At 44.5% G+C, this 23,680-nt stretch overlaps 1 protein-coding gene across 4 annotated transcripts in view; it reads right to left on the bottom strand.

Moving 5' to 3' along the window:
- pnpla7b (patatin-like phospholipase domain containing 7b) overlaps positions 1-23,680 on the bottom strand; it is a 371,155-nt gene that overhangs the window by 212,596 nt on the left and 134,879 nt on the right. For all 4 annotated transcript variants that reach the window (XM_038782642.1, XM_038782643.1, XM_038782645.1 and 1 more), the window contains 2 exons: positions 22,656-22,787; positions 13,036-13,159 (listed from right to left, as the gene is read on the bottom strand). In XM_038782642.1, the coding sequence (XP_038638570.1) occupies positions 13,036-13,159; positions 22,656-22,787 (256 nt within the window). The remainder of the gene's footprint in view (positions 1-13,035; positions 13,160-22,655; positions 22,788-23,680) is intronic.

Here is a 23,680-nt window from a genome sequence, read left to right as displayed (position 1 = left end):
GATCATAGAATGTTACATCACAGGAGGAGGCAATTTAGCCTATTGTGCCTGTTCTTTGAATAAGCTATCACATTGAATCTATTTCACCATTCTTTCAGCCATTGCCATCAGATCATAATTCATTGGGCAAATATTTTCCCCTCCATCACCTCGGTTCTTTTCACTAATTATCTTAAATCTGTATCCTCGAGTTAGTGACCCACCTGCCACTGAAAACAGATCATCCTTACTCAGCTAACAGATTCTTGATCACTTCCATCAAATCTTCTTGAAGGAGGGAAGCAGCAATTTCTCTAGCCTCGCCACATTATTCAAGTCTTTCATCCCTGGTACAACTCTAGTAAGTCTCCTCTGCAACAGCACCACCTTCATCCATCCTCTCCCATCACTTCATCAAATAACCCAAGTTTTAATCAAATACAATTCGCCTTTAAAAAAAAATCCTAACCGTCTTTCATTCACTAACCCACATTTTCCCCAAGTGCCAAGTAATTTGTCGCAAATCAATTGGGAAGCAAGAAGTGAGCTTGCGATAAAAGAATATTGTTGAGCAGATAAATTCTCCCAGTATCTAAGCCAATATTTGTCCCTCAGCCAACATCACTTTAAAGAAAGCAGACTATCTGATCATTATCTCATTGCTGTTTGTAGGAGCTTGCTGTGTGAAAGTTGGCTGCCGTGCTTCCCTACAGTATAACAGTGGCTACTCTTCAAATAGTACTTCATTGGTTGTAAAACACTTCGAGACATCCTAAAGACGCGTAAAGAACTGAATAAAACCAAGTTCTTTCTTTGATTAGTTGGACAGCAACAGGTGGTGTCCCCCAGGGTCAACATGGAGATGGAGACAATGATGGAGATCATCTGACCTGGGACTGTGAATGTCAGCACACATTCAGCCCCTTTAATGTGCAGCTACATATGCTACCTCAACTGTTGTAATTGAGCACAGTAAGAAGTCTTACAACACCAGGTTAAAGTCCAACAAGTTTGTTTCAAATCACTAGCTTTCGGAGCACTGCTCCTTCCCCAGGTTACGTTGTAATTGAGGTGTTTAAGATTGTTCCCTCGAGAGGCTACAACCAACCCTCAAATCAGAACTTAATACTGTGACAGGAATATTTCCCTCCCGCCAGTTGGATCCTTTAAGAATCATATTTAGTTTGTAAAGCATCAATTGATCATCCAGTTTTAGGTTTCAAGCAATTACTTTTAATTACTGAAGCTGCAATGACTAACATCATTATTGTTTTAAGTGCCCACTCCTATTCTGAACCAATGGGGACAACCACTACCTGGTAGGGCCCCAGAAGGTGCACTGACTGGTGTGGCTGCTCATTAAACACAAGAGTTATTTGCATTTAGATGATCGATCATTGGAAGTCACTTACAACAGCATGTTTTCCAGCCAAGCTGCGAAATGTCGTGGTCACTCACAACAAGGATCTTAAATGATAGATTCCATTATGCGCAGCATCTTCTCCTGGTCCTCAACATCGCTCCTTGCAGTTCCCACTCATGTAGACCCCTTTTGCCTGCATGATGACATCCAGCCCTGCCATGATTTATTAGCTCCCAAACATACCTAGACTGTAATGCCACATTATCTTACTTCGCTAGTTGGATTTGTGGCAAGTCCTCACAAATTGGTAATTCTCAGTTTTTCAATCAACATCTGCTAAACCACTTAATCCCAACATGAAATTAATGCAGATTTGCAAAACAAAAGGAAAGACAAATTATCAGTCTGGATAATCCGTGCTTTATAATCATGGCACTCTCACCACTCTGAGCATCAAACCAGCTAAAGGAATGGTGTTCCTTGCGTGGAATTAAATTCTGACCTTACCCTCTGTTTACTTATGGGAGGCACCGTGGCGCAGTGGTTAGCACTGCTGCCTCACGCCGCCGAGGTCCCAGGTTCGATCCCAGCTCTGGGTCATTGTCCGTGTGGAGTTTGCATATTCTCCCCGTGTTTGCGTGGGTTTCGCCCCCACAACCCCAAAGATGTGCAGGCTAGGTGGATTGTCCATGCTAAATTGCCTCTTAATTGGAAAAAATGATTGGGTACTCAATTTTTAAAAAAAAAATAAAAAAATGTATACAACTAAAAATTACATTCAGGGTAAACAGACGAGCAAGTCTGAAAATGTTGAACATAGAACATAGAACATAGAACAGTACAGCACAGAACAGGCCCTTCGGCCCTCAATGTTGCGCCGAGCCATGATCACCCTACTCAAACCCACGTATCCACCCTATACCCGTAACCCAACAACCCCCCCCCTTAACCTTACTTTTATTAGGACACTATGGGCAATTTAGCATGGCCAATCCACCTAACCCGCACATCTTTGGACTGTGGGAGGAAACCGGAGCACCCGGAGGAAACCCACGCACACAGGGGGAGGACGTGCAGACTCCACACAGGCAGTGACCCAGCCGGGAATCGAACCTGGGACCCTGGAGCTGTGAAGCATTTATGCTAACCACCATGCTACCCTGCTGCCCCTATGTTCAGAACAGTAAACATCCTTACAGGTGATCCATTGTTACTAGGTGATCACAACATTAATGATCCCTGAGCAATTACTCGATCAGTTGCTGACAAAGGCTCGGCTTGAGGTTCGTTACTTCAGCTCCATGGTGGGCAAACCAGTGAACAAACTGGTAATGCCACCTATGCAAATCTATGGAGTTGAAGGCAGATATGCTACATCTTTGTACTCTGCTACCAGCAAGCAGAAGAAACTGAGCCAAGTAGAGCAGGGATTACACATGATAGTGTCACTAATGAAGGATCCCAAGGTTTATGAAGCGTATAACAATCCCCACATTAATCACAAGATTCAGCAAAAACTGTGAGTGACATCTTGTTGAAGCAGCAAATTTGTTAGCTGACAATGGACGACTGCGCCAGACCTTCGATGTTGCTACTGCTTTTATCAAGGATCAGAAGTGCGCATTCTGGGGAGGTTCCTTGCTCAGTTACCACTGCTCAGTCTCTGGATGAAGGAAATCTTTCGGGGCTAAAATCTGCTCTTCGTAGGTTTCTAAAAAAAAGTGAAACCCTTAAACTGGAGACCAACACTAATCCTTCAATCCTGGTGGAATGATGGTCAGCATTGGTGATGATAAGTCCACAAAAACTAAGATCTGAAAACATGGCAAACGAATAAATGAAGCTATATAACTGCATCACCTGAATCTGAGCAATTATCTGTTGAATCTTATTGTTATTGTAGTCGTTCTCCAAGGCGGTCTTCAGGACACGCGACACGCAGAATTGCCGAGCAAAAACTTATAGCTAAGTTCCGCACGCATGAGTGCGGCATCAACCGGGATCTTGGATTCATGTCGCATTACATTCACCCCCCATCTGGCCGGACTTGCAAAATCCTACCAACTGTCCTGGCTTGAGACAATTCACATCTCTTTAACCTGGGATTATCCCTCTCTCTGGATCTGTAATGACTGTAAGCATTGTCCGGCATCTCTGACTTTGTCTATGTAAATGTTTCTGGAACATACCTCTCCATTCACCTGAGGAAGGAGCAGTGTTTGAAACAAACCTGTTGGACTTTAACCTGGTGTTGTAAGACTTCTTACTGTGCTCACCCCAGTCCAATGCCGGCATCTCCACATCATTGTTATTGTAAATCTTCTCCACTGTGTACAAGGATCATTCTCTGTGTGACTGACTTTCATTAGTGCGCTAAAGATTTAATAAAAGTATCTTCGAAACTGTTTGCTACAAAAAGATACCAGCTCAACCGCATCCAAGCTCAAGAGAGCAGGCAACTTATTGTTCAGTGGTTAAATGCCACAGATTGCTGTGAAAGGTAAGCTGACTTTATCAGTGTCAGAAATGTTTTAATCCAGTGCTTTTATGCTTCATTCTGTCTTTCAGCAATAATGGGGTGCCTGCACATAAGGCAGCAAGTAAATCTGCTCCTCTCCGTAAATTCTCTCTCTTAAAATTCTAAATCAGGATTACCATTTGGACTGAATTCTGATGAAAGGTCATTGTGTTTACCCCATATCTCTCTCCACGGGTGCTGTCTGATCTGAAGAATATTTTCCAACACTTCCTTGATTTCATTGTCCATTTATGGGTAGGGTAGCATAATGGTTATGTCACTGGACCACTAACTAGAGGCCTTAGCTAAAGACACAAGTTTAAGTCCCAACTCAGCAGCTAAGGGAATTTAAATTTGCTTACTAATAGCTGGAATAAAATGCTATTATCGGCAGTGGTGACTTTGAAATGGATTGTCGTAAAAATCAATCTGGTCACTAATGTCCTTTAGGGTAGGAAATCTGTCATCATACAGTATAGCCTAAATGTAACTTCAGATCCACAGCAATGTGGTTGACACTTAACTGCCCACTGAAAAGCCCAAGAAACTACTCAGTTGTATAAAACTGATAGAAAAGCTGCAACCAATCAGAATAAAACAAGGACCACCAGCATCAACCAAAGTACCGGACCAACAAAGGCATATGTAGCCCAGTAAACCCTGCAGTCTTTCTCAATAATACCTGGAGGTGCTCGTGTCCAAATTGAGCTGTCCCACATACGAGGTAAGCAACACCCTGACATAGTCATGCTCACCGAATCATACCTTATCGACAATGTCCCAGACTCCACCATCACCATCCCTAGGTACCTCCTGTCCCACAAGCAGCACAAACCCAGCAGGAACAAGAGGCCCTGGGAGTACTCAATAACCCCAGGAAATACGATCATAACAAACATGAGCAAGGGAACCTCCTGCTGATTACCAGCTACTGTCCTCCTTCAATCTATTGAATCAGTTTCCCTCCATGTTGAATACCACTTGGAAGAAGCACTGAGGGCAGTAAGGACCCAGAATATATTCTGGTTGGCCGGCTTCAGTGCCACTTGAGACTGAGCCTGCCAAGTCTTGAAGGATATGCTGGGTATGTGGCAGGTGGTGAGAGAACCAACACGGAGGATAAACATGTGTGACCTTGTCCTCATCAATCTACCCGTCGGAAATGTAACCACCCGAGATGCCCACCATCACAAATGCGTTTTTGGCTAATTCAATTCGCTCTGTGCAACATCAAGAAACAACTGAACATGTTACAATTCGACAAAGTCTGGAGTGCTAAAAGCTCATGTTCCAGAACTCGTTGCACCATTTGCCAACTTGTTCCAGTGCAGCACAACCCAACAAAGTGGAAAATTTGTCCTGTCCTGTCCATAAAAAGCAGCGTGGACCATCTACAAGATGCACTGCAGTCAAGGCTTCTTCGACAGCACCTTCCAAACCTGTGATCTCTGCCACTACCATCTAGAAGGGCAAGGGCAGCAGACAAACAGGAACATCACCTCCTGGAAGTACCCCTACAAAGCACTCACCATCCTGACTTAGTAAGAAGTCTTACAACACCAGGTTAAAGTCCAACAGGTTTGTTTCAAACACTAGCTTTCGGAGCACTGCTCCTGAGCTCCATAATCTAGTGTTTGAAACAAACCTGTTGGACTTTTACCTGGTGTTGTAAGACTTCTTACTGTGCTCACCCCAGTCCAACGCTGGTATCTACATATCATCCTGACTTAGGAATATATCATTCCTTCACTGTCGCTTGGTCAAAATCCTGGAACTCTTTCACTAACTAGCACTTGTGATTTTACCTATACCACACAGACTACAGCAGTTTAAGAAAGTGGTTCATCAACCTTGTGTAAAACAAGGTCATTTATCCTTCTGTCAAAATGTTAATCTATGTAAATTGTCTGTCTGCTCCTGTTGTAGAATTATACATCACTGCGGTTAGAAATTATTTCAGTGATTGCAGTGAATTGATATAATGCCCCATCAATTCTGGAGTCTAGGTTCAAACCAAGACTGATAGGATAATGTTTGAAAGGTCCAAAGTGAGATAATTTAGACAGAACAATCAAACACTAAATGAAAGCTTTGCTCAGTTGCAAATAGAAAGGCGCACTGATACAAGCACTGAAGTTACCGTCTTGTGTGACAGACCTGTGCTGTTCCTGACCTGGAAGTGCTTGTTGGAGCAGTGCATAAGGTGCTTTACCCTCCATCTAAGCTCTGCCGCATCTGATCTGGGAACACTCGAGTCATGCAATGGGGGCAAGTGGAAGAAACATACTATTACCTTCTTCAAGGATTGTGCTCGTCAGTCAGTCAGCTTTAGGGAAGAACCAGATCATCTATAATGGGGCTCTTGGGAAAAGGCAGTTCATTAATCTTCAGCAGTTCAATTTTATCATTCATTCATTAACACAAGGTGACTTTATCAGCACCAGCTCCCTGACAACGCACTGGGTGAGAGATAAGCCTCTGCTGAAGCTGGGAAATTGTCACCCCCCCCCCCCCCCCCCCCCCCCCCCCAGAAAGATACAGTGAACAAAAGGACCTTCCACTGACTGCACACGAGTGATAAAGGGAATAAATAGAGGATGACTGAATTCTCAAAATATTCTCATTTCATATGCGTTGGTATATGTAAATGCAAGTTGTTATTTTGTTAATCCCATAAGAAGCAGATGACTCTTTGTATCCTCTGGTACAATTTTGATGAAAGATCACACTGTCCTGAAATGTTAATCACTGTTTCTCTCTCCACAGAGGTTGCCAGGCTTCTCTGTACCTGTTAAATTAATGTTAATGAATGATGGTGACTATAGTGGGGAAACTGACAAGAAGGACTTACTGAGAGCTGGATTCATGATGTATATATAGTCAATATATACAGTATGGCTGGGAACTGAGCTAAACACTGAGCGACAGTTGGGTTGATTTCAGTAGAGGTACAGTCAGCAACTTAGGGTGCTGGCTGGAAGAATTTCTTGAAGGCGAGGTTAATTTATTTTTTATTACCAGTCTCTATTCATTTTTCATCTCTAGGAAGAGTCAGACCCCTCACTGCGGTGCCAGGCACCTTCCAGTACCTCAACCAAGTGGACATTCTTTGCATGGTGAGGCTAAACACCAAGCACTAGCAGGCTGTTCAACCTTGGGAAGTATCAGAGGCCAGCATGATCCTATCCTTACCCAACACCTGCCACACATGCAACTTTCAGCAGAAGTCACTGGACAGAGAGGAGCAGCAAACCGAATTTCACTCTTGCCCTTCCCTAAGACACTTGGATCAATTGTAGCCTTGTTATTTATCCTTATTTATGCAAACCTGAAGCATAAAACAGATTACACATAAAAAGTTACTGACATCACCACTCTCTCCGGATTCATTTTCTACCAGTGGACACAGAAACCAGACAGAACTGATTTGCATTATTTTCCCATGGTGGCCTTGGGTAACTGTCTGCGTGGAGTTTGCACTTTCTCCCCGTGTCTGCGTGGGTTTCCTCCGGCTGCTCCAGTTTCCTCCCATTAAACAGCTGGCTTGTAATGCAGAACGAGACAAGCAGCGCGGGTTCAATTCCCGTACCGGCCTCCCCAAACAGGCGCCGGAATGTGGAGACTAGGGGCTTTTCACAATAACTTAATTGAAGCCTACTCGTGACAATTAGCGATTAGTATTACTATCCAAAGATGTGTCAGTTAGGTGGATTGGCCATGCTGAATTACCCCTTTGTGTCCAAAAGGATAAGTTGGGTTACGGGGATAGGGTGGGGCGTGGGCCGAGGCGGGTGCCGATCGGAAGGTCGGTGCAGACTCGATGGGCCAAATGGCCTCCTTCTGCATTGTAGGGATTCTATGGTTCTATGATTGTTGGATTAGAGGTGGTGCAGAATTGTAACTAGATATTTCAGGACAGGGGAGGGCAACTCATGCAATCAACACAGGACCTATGAAACGCCAAATGTTTCTGTACCCAAGCTGTGAAGATCATTCATTACCTGTGAATATTATCCATTTATGCACTTAGAATTTTCAAAATGTTAGTGTTGAAATAATTTGCTGCATTTCTACTGCTTTGATACGTAAGACTACATCACCCTCTTGTGGATGCAAGACTCAATACACCACAGTCAGAAAAATATGTGACAAATTGTTTTCATGGAAAAATGGAGTGATATGCAATGTAACACACACAAATACTAATGGCTTCTTGTTTAGCTTCTGAGAAACTGGGACATTTAGAAATAAGGGGGGAAAAAAGCTGGACTTTGATGAATTTCAGAAAAGAACCAGTTAGATATTGACTTATCAGTCAGTTCCATTCAAGATATTAAACTTGTGATAGAAACACTAGAGATACAAAAGATTGGCTGTGAAGTCATGCATGTACAACAGTAACTTGTGACTGCACCCCAGTAAAGGACTGGCAGATCAGATGGGATATAAAGCGGGTGAATTAGAGGCAGGAAAGGTGGGGGAAATCAACAAACACAACGGGCTGGATTGTTCGCTCCCCCAGCCGCGTGTTTTTCGATGGAGCATTGTCCGCTGGCAGTAGGATTCTATCATCCCGCCTCCTGTCAATGGGATTGCCCACTGAAACCATCCCACACCACTGGGAAAACCGCAGGCAGGGGAGCGATGCCGGCGGGAAAAGTAAATTGCAGCAGCCGGAGAATTCTGGCCAACATCTGCACCCAGAGTCACTCATTTAAAGGAGTTCATTAGAGTTGCATATTTTAAGAATAAACAGGTTAAGTTGATGATATAGAATTTACAATGCAGAAAGAGGCCATTCGGCCCATCAAGTCTACACCACCCCTTGAAAGAGCACTCGACCCAAGCCCACACCTCCACCCTATCCCCATAACCCAGCAACACCACCTAACTTTGTTTTAGACACTACAGGGCAATTTAGTGTGACCAATCCTTCTAACTGCACATCGTGGGAGGAAACTGGAGGCACCCGGAGAAAACCCACGCAGACACGGGGAGAAGGTGCAAACTCCGCACAGATAGTGACCCAAGCCGGGATTCGAATCGGGTCCCTGGTGCTGTGAAGCAACAGTGCTAACCACTGTGCGACCCTTACTTATCTTTACTTAGAATGCTGCACGCATGTGATGGAATACACTGTAATGGAACACTCTCCACTTGCCTGGATGAGTGCAATTCCAACAACACACAGGATGCTCGACACCATCCAGGACAAAGCAGTCCACTTGGTTGCTCCTCCTTCCACAAACATTCAATCCCTCCACCACCGACAAACAGTGGCAGCCGTGTGTACAAGATGCACTGCAGTAACTCACCAAGGTTCCTTAGACACCACCTTCCAAACCCACAACCGCTACCACCTAGAAGGACAAGAGCAGCAGATACCTGGGAACCCCACCACCTGGAGATTTCCCTCCAAGTCACTCACTATTTTGACTTGGAAATATATCACCGTTCCTTCACTGTCGCTGGGGCAACATCCTGGAACTCCCTCCCTGGTGTCACAGTGGGTGTACCTACACCTCAGGAACTGCAGAGGTTCAAGAAGGCAGCTCACCACCACCTTCAGAAGGGCAACTAGAGATGGACAATAAATGCTGGCCTAACCAGCGACGCTCAGATGCTGTAAATTAATGGGAAAAAAAATACATTTCAAATGAACAGACACTGTGGGAATCTCAAATCTGAATCCGAGAGAGACTGCATTAAAAAAACTGGCCCATCACTGGTTTGCAATCAAATGGAATATGGTGCCAGCCCTAGGCTATTAATGACAGGCTTTTCTCGAATACAATCACCCATAAAATGGATTCATACTGTGCAACGTGAAAAAAATTCATGTAATTGGAAAAAAAAAGTCACATTAAATTTAATAAAATCATCGATTCAGGGATGTGTGTCTCATGCATCTCATTTTAATCCCCCTTTTATGCTGTTTGGGTGAAGACCATGGCGGAATCTTGTGCACTCAGTGCTGGCGAGCTTGGAGGCAGGAAGGGTATATAATTAGGCAGGATGGTGGGACCAGAGCATTGTAGTCTTCCCACTTCTGCTCCAATTAAGTTCTGGGCAGGAAGGCCTTGGTTGACAATCCCACTCCCACTTCTACCCTGCCGGGAACAAAAGCTGCCATCCTCCGATTGGCCAGGAGCTTCCGGTAGGCGAGATCTCCATCCCTGGCATCTTGATTCCAGGGGATCCATACATGGAATGTTTCCATCTGGAGCACTGCAGTGTCTGTCTATGGGCATGATCTTTCTTTGTTTATTAAGAAATATGTGCACGGGTGCCTGTTTATATTGGCATATGATCTGTTGTTTAATGGTGCGATCTGAAAGGTAATCAGTTGGATGCACTATGTGATTACGTGTGCCTATAGTTAGGTTTTGATTCATATCTGCACCAACTAACTGTGCCCCAGTGTGCAGTACCACTTTTTGTTACATTTAAAAAAAAATATATAGTGCAGTGATGTGGTAGAGTCACTTGTGCATCAAAGTTTTATAATTGGATTTGTGGATACATTTGCGATAGCAATATACCCTGGAGCCCTTGATGTGATGATTCTGTTATGGGGTGATTGGTAAACTAATAGCTGATAAAGAATTGAAATTGGAAGGGCACTTAGTTTGGAGTGGGGCGAATGTGGAAAAGAGGAGGGAGATGGAACAGGGTTGCTGAAGAATGATAAGGATTGGGATTGGGGTAGGGCTTGCCATATCTCCAGGGTAGTTTTGGAGGCTCCAGGAATTGCCGATCAATCTTGTTGGCCACTGTTATGAGCAGCCAGGGGAAAAATCGGAGGGGCATGAACACAAGATGCGTTTTCCCCTCATTTTCTTTGAACACTTTTGCTGGCCGGAATAAAAGTCCGTCTGACTAGGCAGGGCAGTTGGAAGCAGGAGGTCAGTGAAGAAACCTGCAGGATTACCTTCAAACTGAGTGGGCAACTCTCAGTTGCTGTAGGAACAAGCTCAAAGGGGAAGACACCGTGAACTACAGGAAACTTTGAGGCAGCATGGGATGGTGGAGAATTAAATAGATTCGTGGCTGTACAGAAGGATGAAGCTTGGAATCAAGGTGAAAGTAAGAGAAATGGGCAGGCTGCACAGAGAGGGGTTCAAATATGTAAAAACAGGGAGGAGAGCAAGAACATCAGGGAAGTGAAAAACATGGTGAATTTGGCGAATGGATATCATTAATTTTAGGTTGGGGAAATCAGTGGAAGAACAGAAATATCAAATTATTTGAGATTGAGCTGAATTGGAATAGTTCGCTTGATAGCAGCTATTTAAAGGAAGAAGTGTATTTTTCTAGCATTTTCCACTACCAAGGATGTCCCAAAACGGTTAACTGCCGATGAATTGCTCAAAGTACAGTCACTGTTGTAATTTGGGAAATTTACTTAGCCAGGAGAGAAAGATAGTTTTTTACTTTCGGATATTTGTATGTTAATTAAATGTAAATGATACATGAAATGAAATGAAAATGAAAATGAAAATCGCTTATTGTCACGAGTAGGCTTCAATGAAGTTACTGTGAAAAGCCCCTAGTCGCCACATTCCGGCGCCTGCTCGGGGAGGCTGGTACGGGAATAGCTGGTATAGCAATAAATGGAATTATCTACCTTTCAGGAAACCATCAACCAAATGCAGGATAAAATAATTTGTGGATCAGTGTCTCAAGATATGATTCTCTCTTTGGATATTTCAGTCTCGGAGCTTGCGAGAGGTCCCGGGTTTTGGGGCGGCACGATGGCACAGTGGTTAGCACTGCTGTCTCACAGCACCAGGGAGCCGGGTTCAATTCCGGCCTCAGGTGACTGTGTGGAGTTTGCACATACCCCAGTGTCTCCGCGGGTTTCCTACGGGTGCTCCGGTTTCCTCCCACAGTTCAGTGCAGGTTAGGTATATGGCCATGCTAAATTGTCCCTTAGTGTCAAAGAGGTTAGGTTGGGTTACAGGGCTAGGGTGGAACTTGGGCATGGGTAAGATGCTCTTTCAGAGGGTCGGTGCAGACTTGATAGGCCGAATGGCCTCCTTTGCACTATAGGGATTCTATGATTCTATGATTGAATAGCAACCAGCAACGGAATAGAAGCAGGGGGGGGGGGAAGATGCTGTGCATTATTATTTTTCGAAAAATATTACTAAACCAAACAAGACTTAGGCAGGAGAAAGAAGAGATTGCGTTTCAATGTATAAACTATATATTTTTTAAAATAAATTTAGTGTACCCAATTCATTTTTTTTCCAATAAAGGGGTAATTTAGCGTGGCCAATCCACCTAGCCTGCACATCTTTGGGTTGTGGGGGCGAAACCCACGCAAACACGGGGAGAAAGTGCAAACTCCACACGGACAGTGACCCAGAGCCGGGATCGAACCTGGGACCTCGGAACGTGAGGCAGCAGGTCTAACCCACTGTGCCACCGTGCTGCCCCATGTATAAACGATATTTATGTTAAAGATTTTCACCAGCAAGTGGAGCTTGTGAAAGTGACTGCATAATAATGTTGAGCTGTAGCAAGTTGCAATTAATTCAGGGCTCCGGCATCAGTTTCACAACATCAAGGTGGGAATGAGGATAGGAAATTTGGGGGGAAAAATTTGGGGATCATCAGTGATCACATGAAAGCTGACCCTGCAGAATAACAATGTGTAGATAATGTAGATGGGAGAAACAAGGAACATGTAGATCAGGAAGAGATTGCTAGACATTGCTGGAGATGTATTGGCTTGCATTTGGATAGATGAGAACACATGTGCATAAGAGAGAAGTCCCAAGTATCTTAAAGATGGAAGAAAGGCATTGATGGAGGACGGTATGGTCAATTTGTATCACAGGCTAAAGAAAAGTAGAGCAGGTTTAGTGCATCAATAACAAAGATGTCATCCATGACTTTAGCTCGGGATGTGATCCTGGTATAAGTCAATGGCAATCAACGGGATTTGTTGTGGAGTGTCAGACTCTGCCAAACCCATTCCCCCCATTAATGCTAATTCTCGGGCAAGGATAACAGACTGTATCACATAAACCAATGTCTTCAGAATTACAAGAACCGTTTCTAATCTCAGCTGCATTGTTCATACAGTTCAACAGGTCAGAAAATGGCAGAGCATCCTATAAATATATATATTATATAAAACAGAACCGTCCAAAGCTTAATTACTAACCACTCCAATAAGGTCTCCACGGCCATATTCTCCTGCCAACTCTTTCTTCTTATCATCTCTCATGATGACTGATCGGAGCCGACCATTCAATACAATAAACGTGCAGTCTGATCTGTCCCCCTGCCTAAGAAAGAACCACAGATCACAAAGTCATCATCATCATCTGGAGAATATAATAATTGCTGGGCATGTGGATTCAAATATCATAACTAAGACTTTAGAACAAAGAACAAAAAACAATACAGCACAGAAACAGGTCCTTCGGTCCTCCAAGTCTGCGCCGACCATAATACCTGCCTAAACTAAAACCGTATGTATTTACGGAGTCCGTATCCTTCCATTCCCACCCTATTCATATATTTGTCTAGATGCCCCTTAAATGTCGCCAGCGGACCTGCTCCCACCACCTCCCCAGGCAGTGCATTCCATATATTTACCACCCTCTGTGTAAAAAAGCTGGACTCGCACATCAGTTCTAAACTTTTCCCCACGCACTTTAAACCTATGTCCCCTAGTACTCAACTCTCCTACCCTTGGAAAGAGCATCCGACTATCCACTCTGTCCATGCCACTCAATCTTGTAGATCCCTATCAGGTCGTCTCTCAACCTCTTGTCGTTCCAGTGAGAACAGACCGAGTTTATCTAACATCCCCTCAGAGCTAATGCCCTCCATACCAGGCAACATCCTAGTAAAATGTTTCTGTACCCTCTCCAAAGCATTCACATTCTTCTGGCAGTGTGGCGACTAGAATTGTACACAATATTCCAAATGAGGCCTAACTAATGTCCAGCTGCAACGTGACTTGCCAATTTTTATATTCAACGCCCCGTCAGATGAAGGCCACAATACCGTATGATTTCTTAACCATCTTATCCATATGTGTTGCCACTTTGTGATCGGTGGACATGCACGCCCAGATCTCTCTGCCTGTCAGTACTCGCAAGAGTTCTACCATTTATTGTTTAATTCCTACATGCACTGGACCTTCCAAAGTGCATTACCTCACACTTGTCCGGATTAAACTCCATCTGCCATTTCTCCATCCAAGACTCCAACCAGTTTATCCTGCTGTATCCTCTGACAATCCTCTTCACTATCTGCAACTCCAACAATTTTTGTGCCGTCTGCGAACATACTAATCAGACCAGCTACATTTTCTTCCAAATCATTTATATACACCACGAACAACAAAGGCCCCAGAATTATCCCTGTGGAATGCCATTCAGAAAAGCACCCTTCTACTGCTACTGTCTGTCTTCTGTGCCCAAGCCAGTTCTGTATCCAACTTGCCAACTCTCTTCTGATCCCATGTGACTTCACCTTTTGTACTAGTCTACCATGAGGTGCCTTGTACAAGGCTTTACTGATGTCCATCTATACAACATCTGTGGCCTTTCCCTCATTTATCATCTTTGTCACTTCCTCGAAAAACTTGATCAAATTAGTGAGGCACAACTTCCCCTTCACAAAACCATGCTGTCTATCGCTTATGAGTCCATTTATTTCCAAATGTGAGTAAATTCTATCTCTAAGAAACTTTTCCAATAATTTCCCTACCACTGACGTAAGGCGCCTATAATTTCCTGAATTATGAAAAATGAAATGAAAAATGAAAATCGCTTATTGTCACAAGTAGGCTTCAAATTAAGTTATTGTGAAAAGCCCCCAGTCGCCACATTCCGGCGCCTGTTCGGGGAGGCTGTTACGGGAACTGAACCGTGCTGCTGGCCTGCCTTGGTCTGCTTTCAAAGCCAGCGATTTTGCCGTGTGCTAAACAGTGCCTATTATCCCTGCTGCCCTTCTTAAACAATGGAACAACATTGGCTACTCTCCTCTGGAACTTCACCTATAGCCAATGTGGATACAAAGATTACTGTCAAGGCCTCAGCAATTTCCTCCCTTGCCTCCCTCAGTATTCTGGGGTAGATCCTATCAGGCCCTGGGGACTTATCTACTTTAATGGTTTTATCTACAGTGTGACCAACTCGCTAAACTTGCTACCCACGACTCCCTCAGCATCGTGGATTCTCCAAAGTGAGTCCATCTGCAGCTCCAGAACCATCAAGCAGTCGAACAGGAGCTGCAGCTGGACACACTTGTTGCACGTGAAGGGACCAGGGGCAGTGGACATAAACTCCCACATTGCACACGAGGAGCATGACATAGGTCTGGGATCTTCTGACTAAATATTGTAACTAAGACTGTACTCTACATCTTGGTGATAATTCAATGTGTTTATTGCCCATTGAGCCTGTAGTACTATTTCATACCATCTGTTTAGTAATATTGGAAAATTCAATTTTTAAGCTCAGAAAACAACTTTCTATTGACCATAGTGGAATATATTTATAAATGATTATCTGTCAAAATAGAAATTACAGCAAAGATATTGAAAGGTTGAGTAGATTAGGATTGTTTTTGTTGGAAAGACGGAGGTTGAGGGGGGACCTGATTGAGGTCTACAAAATTATGAGAGGTAAGGACAGGGTGGATAGCAACAAGCTTTTCCTAAGAGTGGGGGTGTCAGTTACAAGGGGTCACGATTTCAAGGTGAGAGGTGGAAAGTTTAAGGGAGATGTGCGTGGAAAGTTTTTTACGCAGAGGGTGGTGGGTGCCTGGAACGCTTTACCAGTGGAGGTGGTAGAGGCGGGCACGATAGCATCATTTAAGATGCATCTGGACAGGTATATGAATGGGCGGGAACAGAGGGAAGTAGACCTTGGAAAATAGGAGACCGGTTTAGATAAAGGATCTGGATCGGCGCAGACTGGGAGGACCGAAGGGCCTGTTCCTGTGCTGTAATTTTCGTTGTTCTTTGTTCTCCCCTCCAGCTTGCTCAAAACATCAAAATGTACAGCACAAAGACTCAGACGTCAGACTGCCAGCAGCACCAATTTGCCAGCACTGGTGGAAGAGTGTGGTCAAAATATTCTAATAAACGATATTCGTTACAGCACTGAAAATACTGAGACTTTCTATTAAGTTAATTTTCAACAAAGCTCCACCATTAACCATCCTCTAGGTGTCCGCCTTCACTTAGTTGTGGCACATTTGTCTCTGAGTCAGTAGTTTTTGGATTCAAGTCACTTTCTAGAGACTTGAGCATATACTATGCTGATACTTCACTGTAGTACTAAGCAGAGGTGTTGGCTTTTGATGAGGCGATAGACCAGGACCTCAAATGAATCAGAAAGATCCTCTTGCACTATCTGAAGAGCAAGGGAGTTCTCCCTTTTTTCCTGGCCAATATTGCTCTATCAATCAACACCACAAAAAAGAGATTAGCTGATCATTATCACATTAATGCATGACCTTGCAGTACCCAAGATTTTTTAAAATTTGGAGTATCCAATTAATTTCTTCTAATTGAGGGGCAATTTAGCGTGGCCAATCCACCTGTCCTGCACATTTTTGGGTTGTGGGGGTGAGACCCATGCAAACACAGGGAGAATGTGGGGCAGCACAGTAACATAGTGGTTAGCGCTATGGCTTCACAGTGCCAGGGTCCCAAATTCAATTCCCGGTTTGGGTCACTGTCTGTGTAGAATCTGCACGTTCTCCCCGTGTCTGCGTGGGTTTCTTCCGGGTGCTCTGGTTTTCTGCCACAAGTCCCGAAAGACGTGCAAGTAGATAATTTGGACATTCTGAATCCTGTCTCAGTGTACCCGAACAGGCGCCAGAATGTGGCGACTTGGGGCTTTTCACAGTAACTTCATTGCAGTGTTAATGTAAGTCTAATTGTGACAATAAAGATTATTATTATGTGCAAACTCCACACGGACAGTGACCCAGGGTGGGATTGAACCTGGGACCTCGGCACCGCGAGGCAGCGGTGCTAACCACTGCACCACCATGCTGTCCTAGGCAGTACCCAAGTTAACGTGCATTAAAATTCATCGCAATCGTAACTACACTTCAAATGTACTCAATTGGAAAGTGTATTGGGACGCGGGGGTCATGAAAGCTGCTACATAAATGGAAGTCTCTTTCTTTTCCATCTTTCTCTCACTTTCCACGCATGTTTCTTGTTCCTCGTTCTCACTTAGCTTTTTTAAAAATTTCTAGTGCTGCTGTTTAAGTTAATTATCTGGTGGTTTCTGCATGATTAATTTTTAGGGGGTTTGGCAGGGCAAATGCTGAGAGGATGCTTCCTCTCGAGAGGGAATCTAGAACTGGGGCACAGTTTAAAAATAAGAAGTCTCTCATTTAAGATAGGGTTGAGGAGAAATTTCTTCTGAGGGTATTTGGAATTCTCTTCCACATTGAATTGTGGAGGCTGGAGAATATATTCAAGGCAGAGTTAGATTTCTGACTGGCAAGGGAGTCAAATGTCATGGGGGATAGGTAGGTGTTAAGGTCACAATTAGATCAGCTATAATCGTACTGAATACTGGAGCAGGTTCAAAGAGCCAAATGGCCTACACCTGCTATGTCTTACGTTATTGCAGTTGTGCAGTATGTTGAAAGCCCTGTGCATGCATGTTCTTCTTCCCAGGTTATTTTACAAAGTTTGCATAACTTTGTGCATTGCACCCCCCATCACCTTCTTGTTTGCTAAACCCCAGTGCATCGCTGACGGCAGCCGCCCCTCGAGGGTCGTATGTTTGTGCCCACAAGTCTTCATCAGACTGAAATCTCAACCGCAAATAATTGGAGACATGGGCAGGACAGGACACCCCATGAGGCAGTGGGATCCGGAAAGCAGGATTTGCTTCCTTTCCTTCTCTACTGCTACTTTGTTAAGACTTTGGGACTCATGCGATGCAGCTTGATGGGTAAAGTGTCCCCATCCTGAGCGATTGGGAACAAACTCCTCCCAGTCATTCGTCAATGCTGCCTTACTTCAAGAAGAGCTTCAGAGCATCTTCAAAGCATTTTCCCCTGGAACGTTGACCATTTGAGCCTTGTGAAAATAGGACATGGTGGGAAGATGCTTTTTAACTATCATTGGAGTTGACTTTGCCAGAGTTCTGTCTGAATGCTTGTGAAGCTGGTTTCTAGAAGGACACTAAGATTTGGTTGACATACCTCCCATTGAATCTGGAGGATGCAGCAGAAACATCGCTGATGGAATTTCTCTGGCGCTCCTGTGTCAGTGGTCCAGGTCTCACTGCTGTAATAGTGCATCATAACAATGAAGCAGACAGACCTGCCAGTTTGAACCCAGTGGCGAGTACCAGGTCGACAGAACGGTTCTGAACAGAGCAGTTCAGAAACGGAGTAGCAGCTGAACAGAGTGGCTTAATTGAGAATTTGGAGACAGTGGAAAGCTGTGGTAACTATTGGCAAGTGGAATCTGTAGAATCTGAAGCCTAGTTTAAAGAACTTTAGAAATTCTGGTAACAGAACCTGCCTGCCAGTGGCAGTTAACTGTCAAATGAGTTGCAACCATTTGTTTTTGAATAGGTGTTAATAACAGGGCAGCTGAGTCATCACTGGGAACTTGGGAATGATATAAAAGCAAGGGGGCCAGAGCAGAGCGCTTCTGAAACAGAGCAGCATCGGAACAGAGTTGGTTAAATGGGAATTTGGAGATAGTGGGAATTCGGAGAAGAGGGGTAGGACCTAATATGTAAAATCAATGTATAAGCGACTGAGGAATATAGGTAATAAGGAGCTAAGTTACGGCTACAGGCGCTGACCTGTGAGGGAGCAGCGGTGCAATGCACCGCACACCCGACACTCAGCGACGCCGGAAGAGTTCATGTCAACTTCTGAAACGTGAAGTCAGCACAAGGGGGGGGGAGCTGACTGGTAGGTACTGGGTAAGCTGTTCCCCCCACTTTAAAACTACATTAAAGGTGAGAGTCCCAGTTTCTTTAAAAATAACTTAGCTCAACTAAAATTTAAGATTCTTTTAACTAAAGTTCTGGCAGAGGACCGCTGTCCTGTGTGTTGCACCATCTGCAGCAAGTTGGAATTCGTAGGCGCTCCTTGCAATCTGGATGACCACGTTTGCGATTAAGTGCCATCGGTTTGATTAACTTGAGCTCCGGGTTTCGGAGCTTGAGCATCGGCTGAAGGCACTAACATGCATTTGTGAGGTCGAGTGTTACGTGGATAACTGTTTTTTTTTTAAAAAAAAGAGCTGGCCACTCCGCAACTTAAGGAAATGCAGTCAGAGGTGGAATGGATGAATTCCAGTCAGAAGGGGGCAGGCAGGGAGAGCCCCAGTATACTTACCACTCAAGAACCGTTTTTCTACGTTGGAAAATGGAGAGAACAGCAGTTCCTCTGGGGGAGTACAGCTGCACAGGGGAGGGTGGAAGTGGTAGGAGCCTCTATACAGCGGGAAGCAGACAGACATTTCTGCAGCCACAGGCATAACTCCAGGATGTTGTGTTGCCTCCCTGGTGCCAGGGTCAGGGATGTCACTGAATGGTTGCAGGGTATTCTGAAGGGGGAGGGGGGGGGGGCATGGTTCACATTGCTACCATTGACATAGGCAGAGAGGGGGATGAGGTCCTGCAACAAGAATTTAGGGAGCTAGGTACCAGATTCAAAACCAGGACCTTAAAGGTTATAATCTCTGGAGTACTCCTCGTGTCAGGTGCTAGTGAGTATGGTAATAGGAGGGTGGAGCACATCAATGCATGCCTGAAGAGATGGTGTAGGAAGGAGACTTTAGATTCCTGTATCATCAGGTCCACCTCTGGGGAAGCTGGGACCTGGACAAGTTGGATTTGTTGCTCGTGCTGTTGGGGGGGGGGGGGGGGGGGGGGGGGGATTCTCCAACTTATTTGGCAGGGGGTGGGATATAGAGTGAAGATAGTGGAGGGGGTAATGTAGAGCCAAATATAGAAGAACACAGAAGTCAGTCTTGGAAGGCAGAGTGATTATACACAGGTTAAGGCACAAGGGAGTGATGTGATAAGACTGGACGGCATCCACTTTAAGACAAGAAGTCTTGCGGGTAAGGCAGATGAGTTGAGGGTGTTGATTAACAAGTGGGAATATATTATTGTTCTCACAGAGACATGGTTAAGGGAGGGGCAGGACGGGCAGCTCAATATTCCAGGGAATAGAATCTTCAGGCAAGATAACGGGGAAGTATAAAAGAAGAGCTATCGGAATATTGATCAAGGAGTCAATCACTGCAGTGAAAAGGGAAGATATCTTGGCAGGTTCCTCAAACGAGGCCATGTGGGCAGAACTTAGAAACAAAAAGGGCACAATCACATTGCTGGGAATATACCACAGGCCCCATAACAGAGATAGAAGGGCAGATAGCTCAAAGAAATGCAAAAATAATGAGGTAATAGGCAGCACGGTGGCAAAAGTGGTTAGCACTGTTGCCTCACAGCTCCAAGGTTCCGGGTTCAATTCCAGCCTCGAGTGACTATCTGTGTGGAGTTTGCACTTTCTGCCCATGGTCTGTGTGGGGTTCCTCCAGGTGCTTGGGTTTCCTCCCATAGTCCAATGATGTGCAGGTTAGGTGGATTGGCCATGCTAAATTGTCTCTTAGTGTCCAAAAGATTAAGTGGGGTTACTGGGTTACAGAGATGAGGTGGAAGCATGGGCTGATGTAGGGTGCTCTTTCCAAGGGCCGGTGCTGACTCGAGGGGCCGAATGACCACCTTCTGTACTGTAAATTCTATGATAATAGTAGTAGGGGACTTCAACGACCCCATTATTAACTATGATAGTCAAAGTGTGAATGGCTTAGACAGGCAGAATTCTTAAAATGATTCCAGGAGAGCTTTTATGCCATCATTTAGAAAGCCCTACAAGAGTGGGGGTAGTGCTGGACCTAGTTTTCAAGAATGAAGCCAAGCAAGTGGTAGATGTTTCGATGTGTGTGTGTTTGGGGGGGGCATTTTGGAGACAGTGACCATAACCCAGTAGGATTTAACTTAGCTTGGGAAAGAGGCAAAGATGGACAGGAAATAAAGGTTCTGAATTGGGGGAATGCCAATTTTAATAGGATAAGGCAGGACCTGGGAGCAACGACTGGTCAGAAAATCTACATCCGAGCAGTGGGATTCTTTCAAAAAGGAAAGTGTGTACAGGGCCTGTACACTGTTCCTGTAAGAGTGAAGGATGAGAGCAACAAGCCCAGAGAGCCCAGAGTGTCAAAGATAAGGAAAAAAAGGGAAGCTTATGGCAAATACAGAGGGCTCAAAATAGCGGAAGCCCAGAGGAATATCGAGAGTGCAGTGGGTTACTTAAAAAGGAAATTGGGAAATTGAAGAGGGGGCTTGAAAAAACACTGGCGGGTAAAATAAAGGCAAATCCAAAGCTGCTTTATTAGTATATGAAGGGCAAGAGGCAAGGCAAAGGTGCCAGAAGATTGGAGGACAGCTACTGTGGTACCATTATTCAAGAAGGGCGGTAGGGATAAATGAGGAAATTACAGGCCAGTGAGTCTAACTTCAGTGGTATGGAAACTATTGGAAAAAATTCTGATAGACAGAATTATTCTCCATTTGGGGAGGCAAGGATTAATTAAGGATAGTCAACATTGCTTTGTCAGGGGGAGATAGTGTCTTACAAATTTGATTGAAATTTGAGAAGAGCTGACTAGGTATGTTGATGAAGGTAGTGCAGTTGATGTAGTCTACATGGACTTCAGTAAGGCCTTTGACTCGGTCTCACATAAGAGGCTGGTCAAGAAGGCAAGAGCAATTGGCAAATTGGATCCAAAAGTGACATGGTGGCAGGAGGCAGAGGGTGAGGGTCGACGGTTGTTTTTGGGAATGGACGCCTTTGTCTAGTGCTGTTCCGCAGGGATCGGTACTGTGCCCCTTGCTCATAAATTACCTTTCTTCCTATTTATAATACCAATATTCTACTTTTTCTGTCTCATAATGTACGCTCATTACCTTCCTCTTTATGAAAGTATCGACTGCTTCATAAAATACAGGGGCTGGTTTAGCTCACTCGGCTAAATCGCTGGCTTTTAAAGCAGACCAAGCAGGTCAGCAGCACGGTTTGATTCCCGTACCGGCCTCCCCGGACAGGCGCCGGAATGTGGCGACTAGGGGCTTTTCACAGTAACTTCATTAAAGCCTACTCGTGACAATAAGCGATTTTCATTTCATTTCATTTTCATTTAATTTCAAATACAGGCTCTTAATGCTGTAGCTCAAGTAACAATTCTTTGTAAATACATCACTGGTTCCTCACAGCAGTTGACAAAGAAACTGTAAATCGCACGTCCATTATTACCGTTTCTTGCTTTCTTCCCATCTCCGGCAAACATGGCTCCATGTTCCAACAAGGAGTCTGTTCACTTGCTGCGCTGCAGCACCCAAGTGATTTTCTGCACATTAGCCAATACAGTGTCAGGATAATGAATTGTGCTTTAGTGGCTTGGAAGAGGGAGGACATGACGGAGAATTAAACCAGATCCTGCTGGCATGCAATATTTATATACTGATCTCATTTTGAGGTGATCCTGGTGGAATTTTCCAACCCTCACCCCCACCCTTAGGCCAGGGATGCCAAGAAGTCCAACAGCTTTGCCCTCATTGCTGTCTTGGCTGATTACCTAATATAACTCGGGACAGGGATTTAAGCTTGGACCACCTTGCTCTGCTCGATCCCACAAAGCACAGTGCATCGTTCCCTCTGAAATATCAGCAGTGTGTGTAGTAATATCCACACTGACCTTCTTACCTGTACACAGCTCGCCCAGCTTCTATTGCCATCCAGTCCAAGGCAAAGTCGATCTGGCGCACAAATGGAGACATTCTCCTCACCACAGTGTGAGCCACTGGCAACACCACATTGGGTTTTTCCCTCATTACCCTTTAAAAATGAAACAAAAAAGGTAATACAACACACGCTCGCTCTCCACAACCTCAATCAAATCCAGTTACATCCAACGGCTTTAGTCTCTTGTAAACCATAGCTCTGATAAACAGGAGTGACCAAACCAGGTGCAGCGTCAGTTTGACTCATTTGATGGCATGCTTGGCTTTGGGTTGGAATGGTTCAGAAGCTCAAACCTGGATTTGACCTAAGCAATCATTGCCAAAGCATTTTTAAACCTCAGACCTGGATTTGACCTAAGCAATCATTGCCAAAGCATTTTCCACCGAGGTTCTACTCTCAGGAACTCTCCACCGAAAGCTTCTACAGCTCTTGAGATTTATTTTTGAAAACAAACTCTGACCAAACTTTTTGTCTTCTGATCTTATCTTACTTTATCCAGTTTGGCAAATCATAGAATTCATAGTGCAGAAGGAGGCCATTCAGCCCATTCTGTCTGCACCAGCCCTTGGAAAGAGCACCCTACTTAAACCCACGCTTCCACCCGTGGCAAGTTGGGAGACTTTTATGAGTTATTAGCACCACATATATATGAAAGTAATTGTTGATGTTTCAGTGTAGTTGAGAGAATGTACAGTATTGTTATAGACATCAGCATCCTCCCGATAATAAACTAAACTAAAACTCTGTCTGCCTACTCAGCAAAACACAAAATATGGCACCGCACTATTTGATAACTTGGTCATTATTTCTTGACAGAGCTGCTCCATTATTTCTCCCTCTCTTTTTTTCTTACTGGGGCAGGCATTGGCCATTCGGCCCCTTAAAACCTGCTCTGCCATTTAATAAGATCATGGTTGATTGGACTGTGGCCTCAACGCCTCATCCTACCTACCCCCAATACCCTTTGGTCTTGCTTGTTAGTCAAG

Source organism: Scyliorhinus canicula, chromosome 21, assembly GCF_902713615.1.
Source record: "Scyliorhinus canicula chromosome 21, sScyCan1.1, whole genome shotgun sequence".
NCBI lineage: Eukaryota > Metazoa > Chordata > Chondrichthyes > Carcharhiniformes > Scyliorhinidae > Scyliorhinus > Scyliorhinus canicula.
The sequence above is the reverse complement of the archived record's forward strand: the minus strand, read 5'-3'. Positions and strand labels throughout refer to the sequence as shown.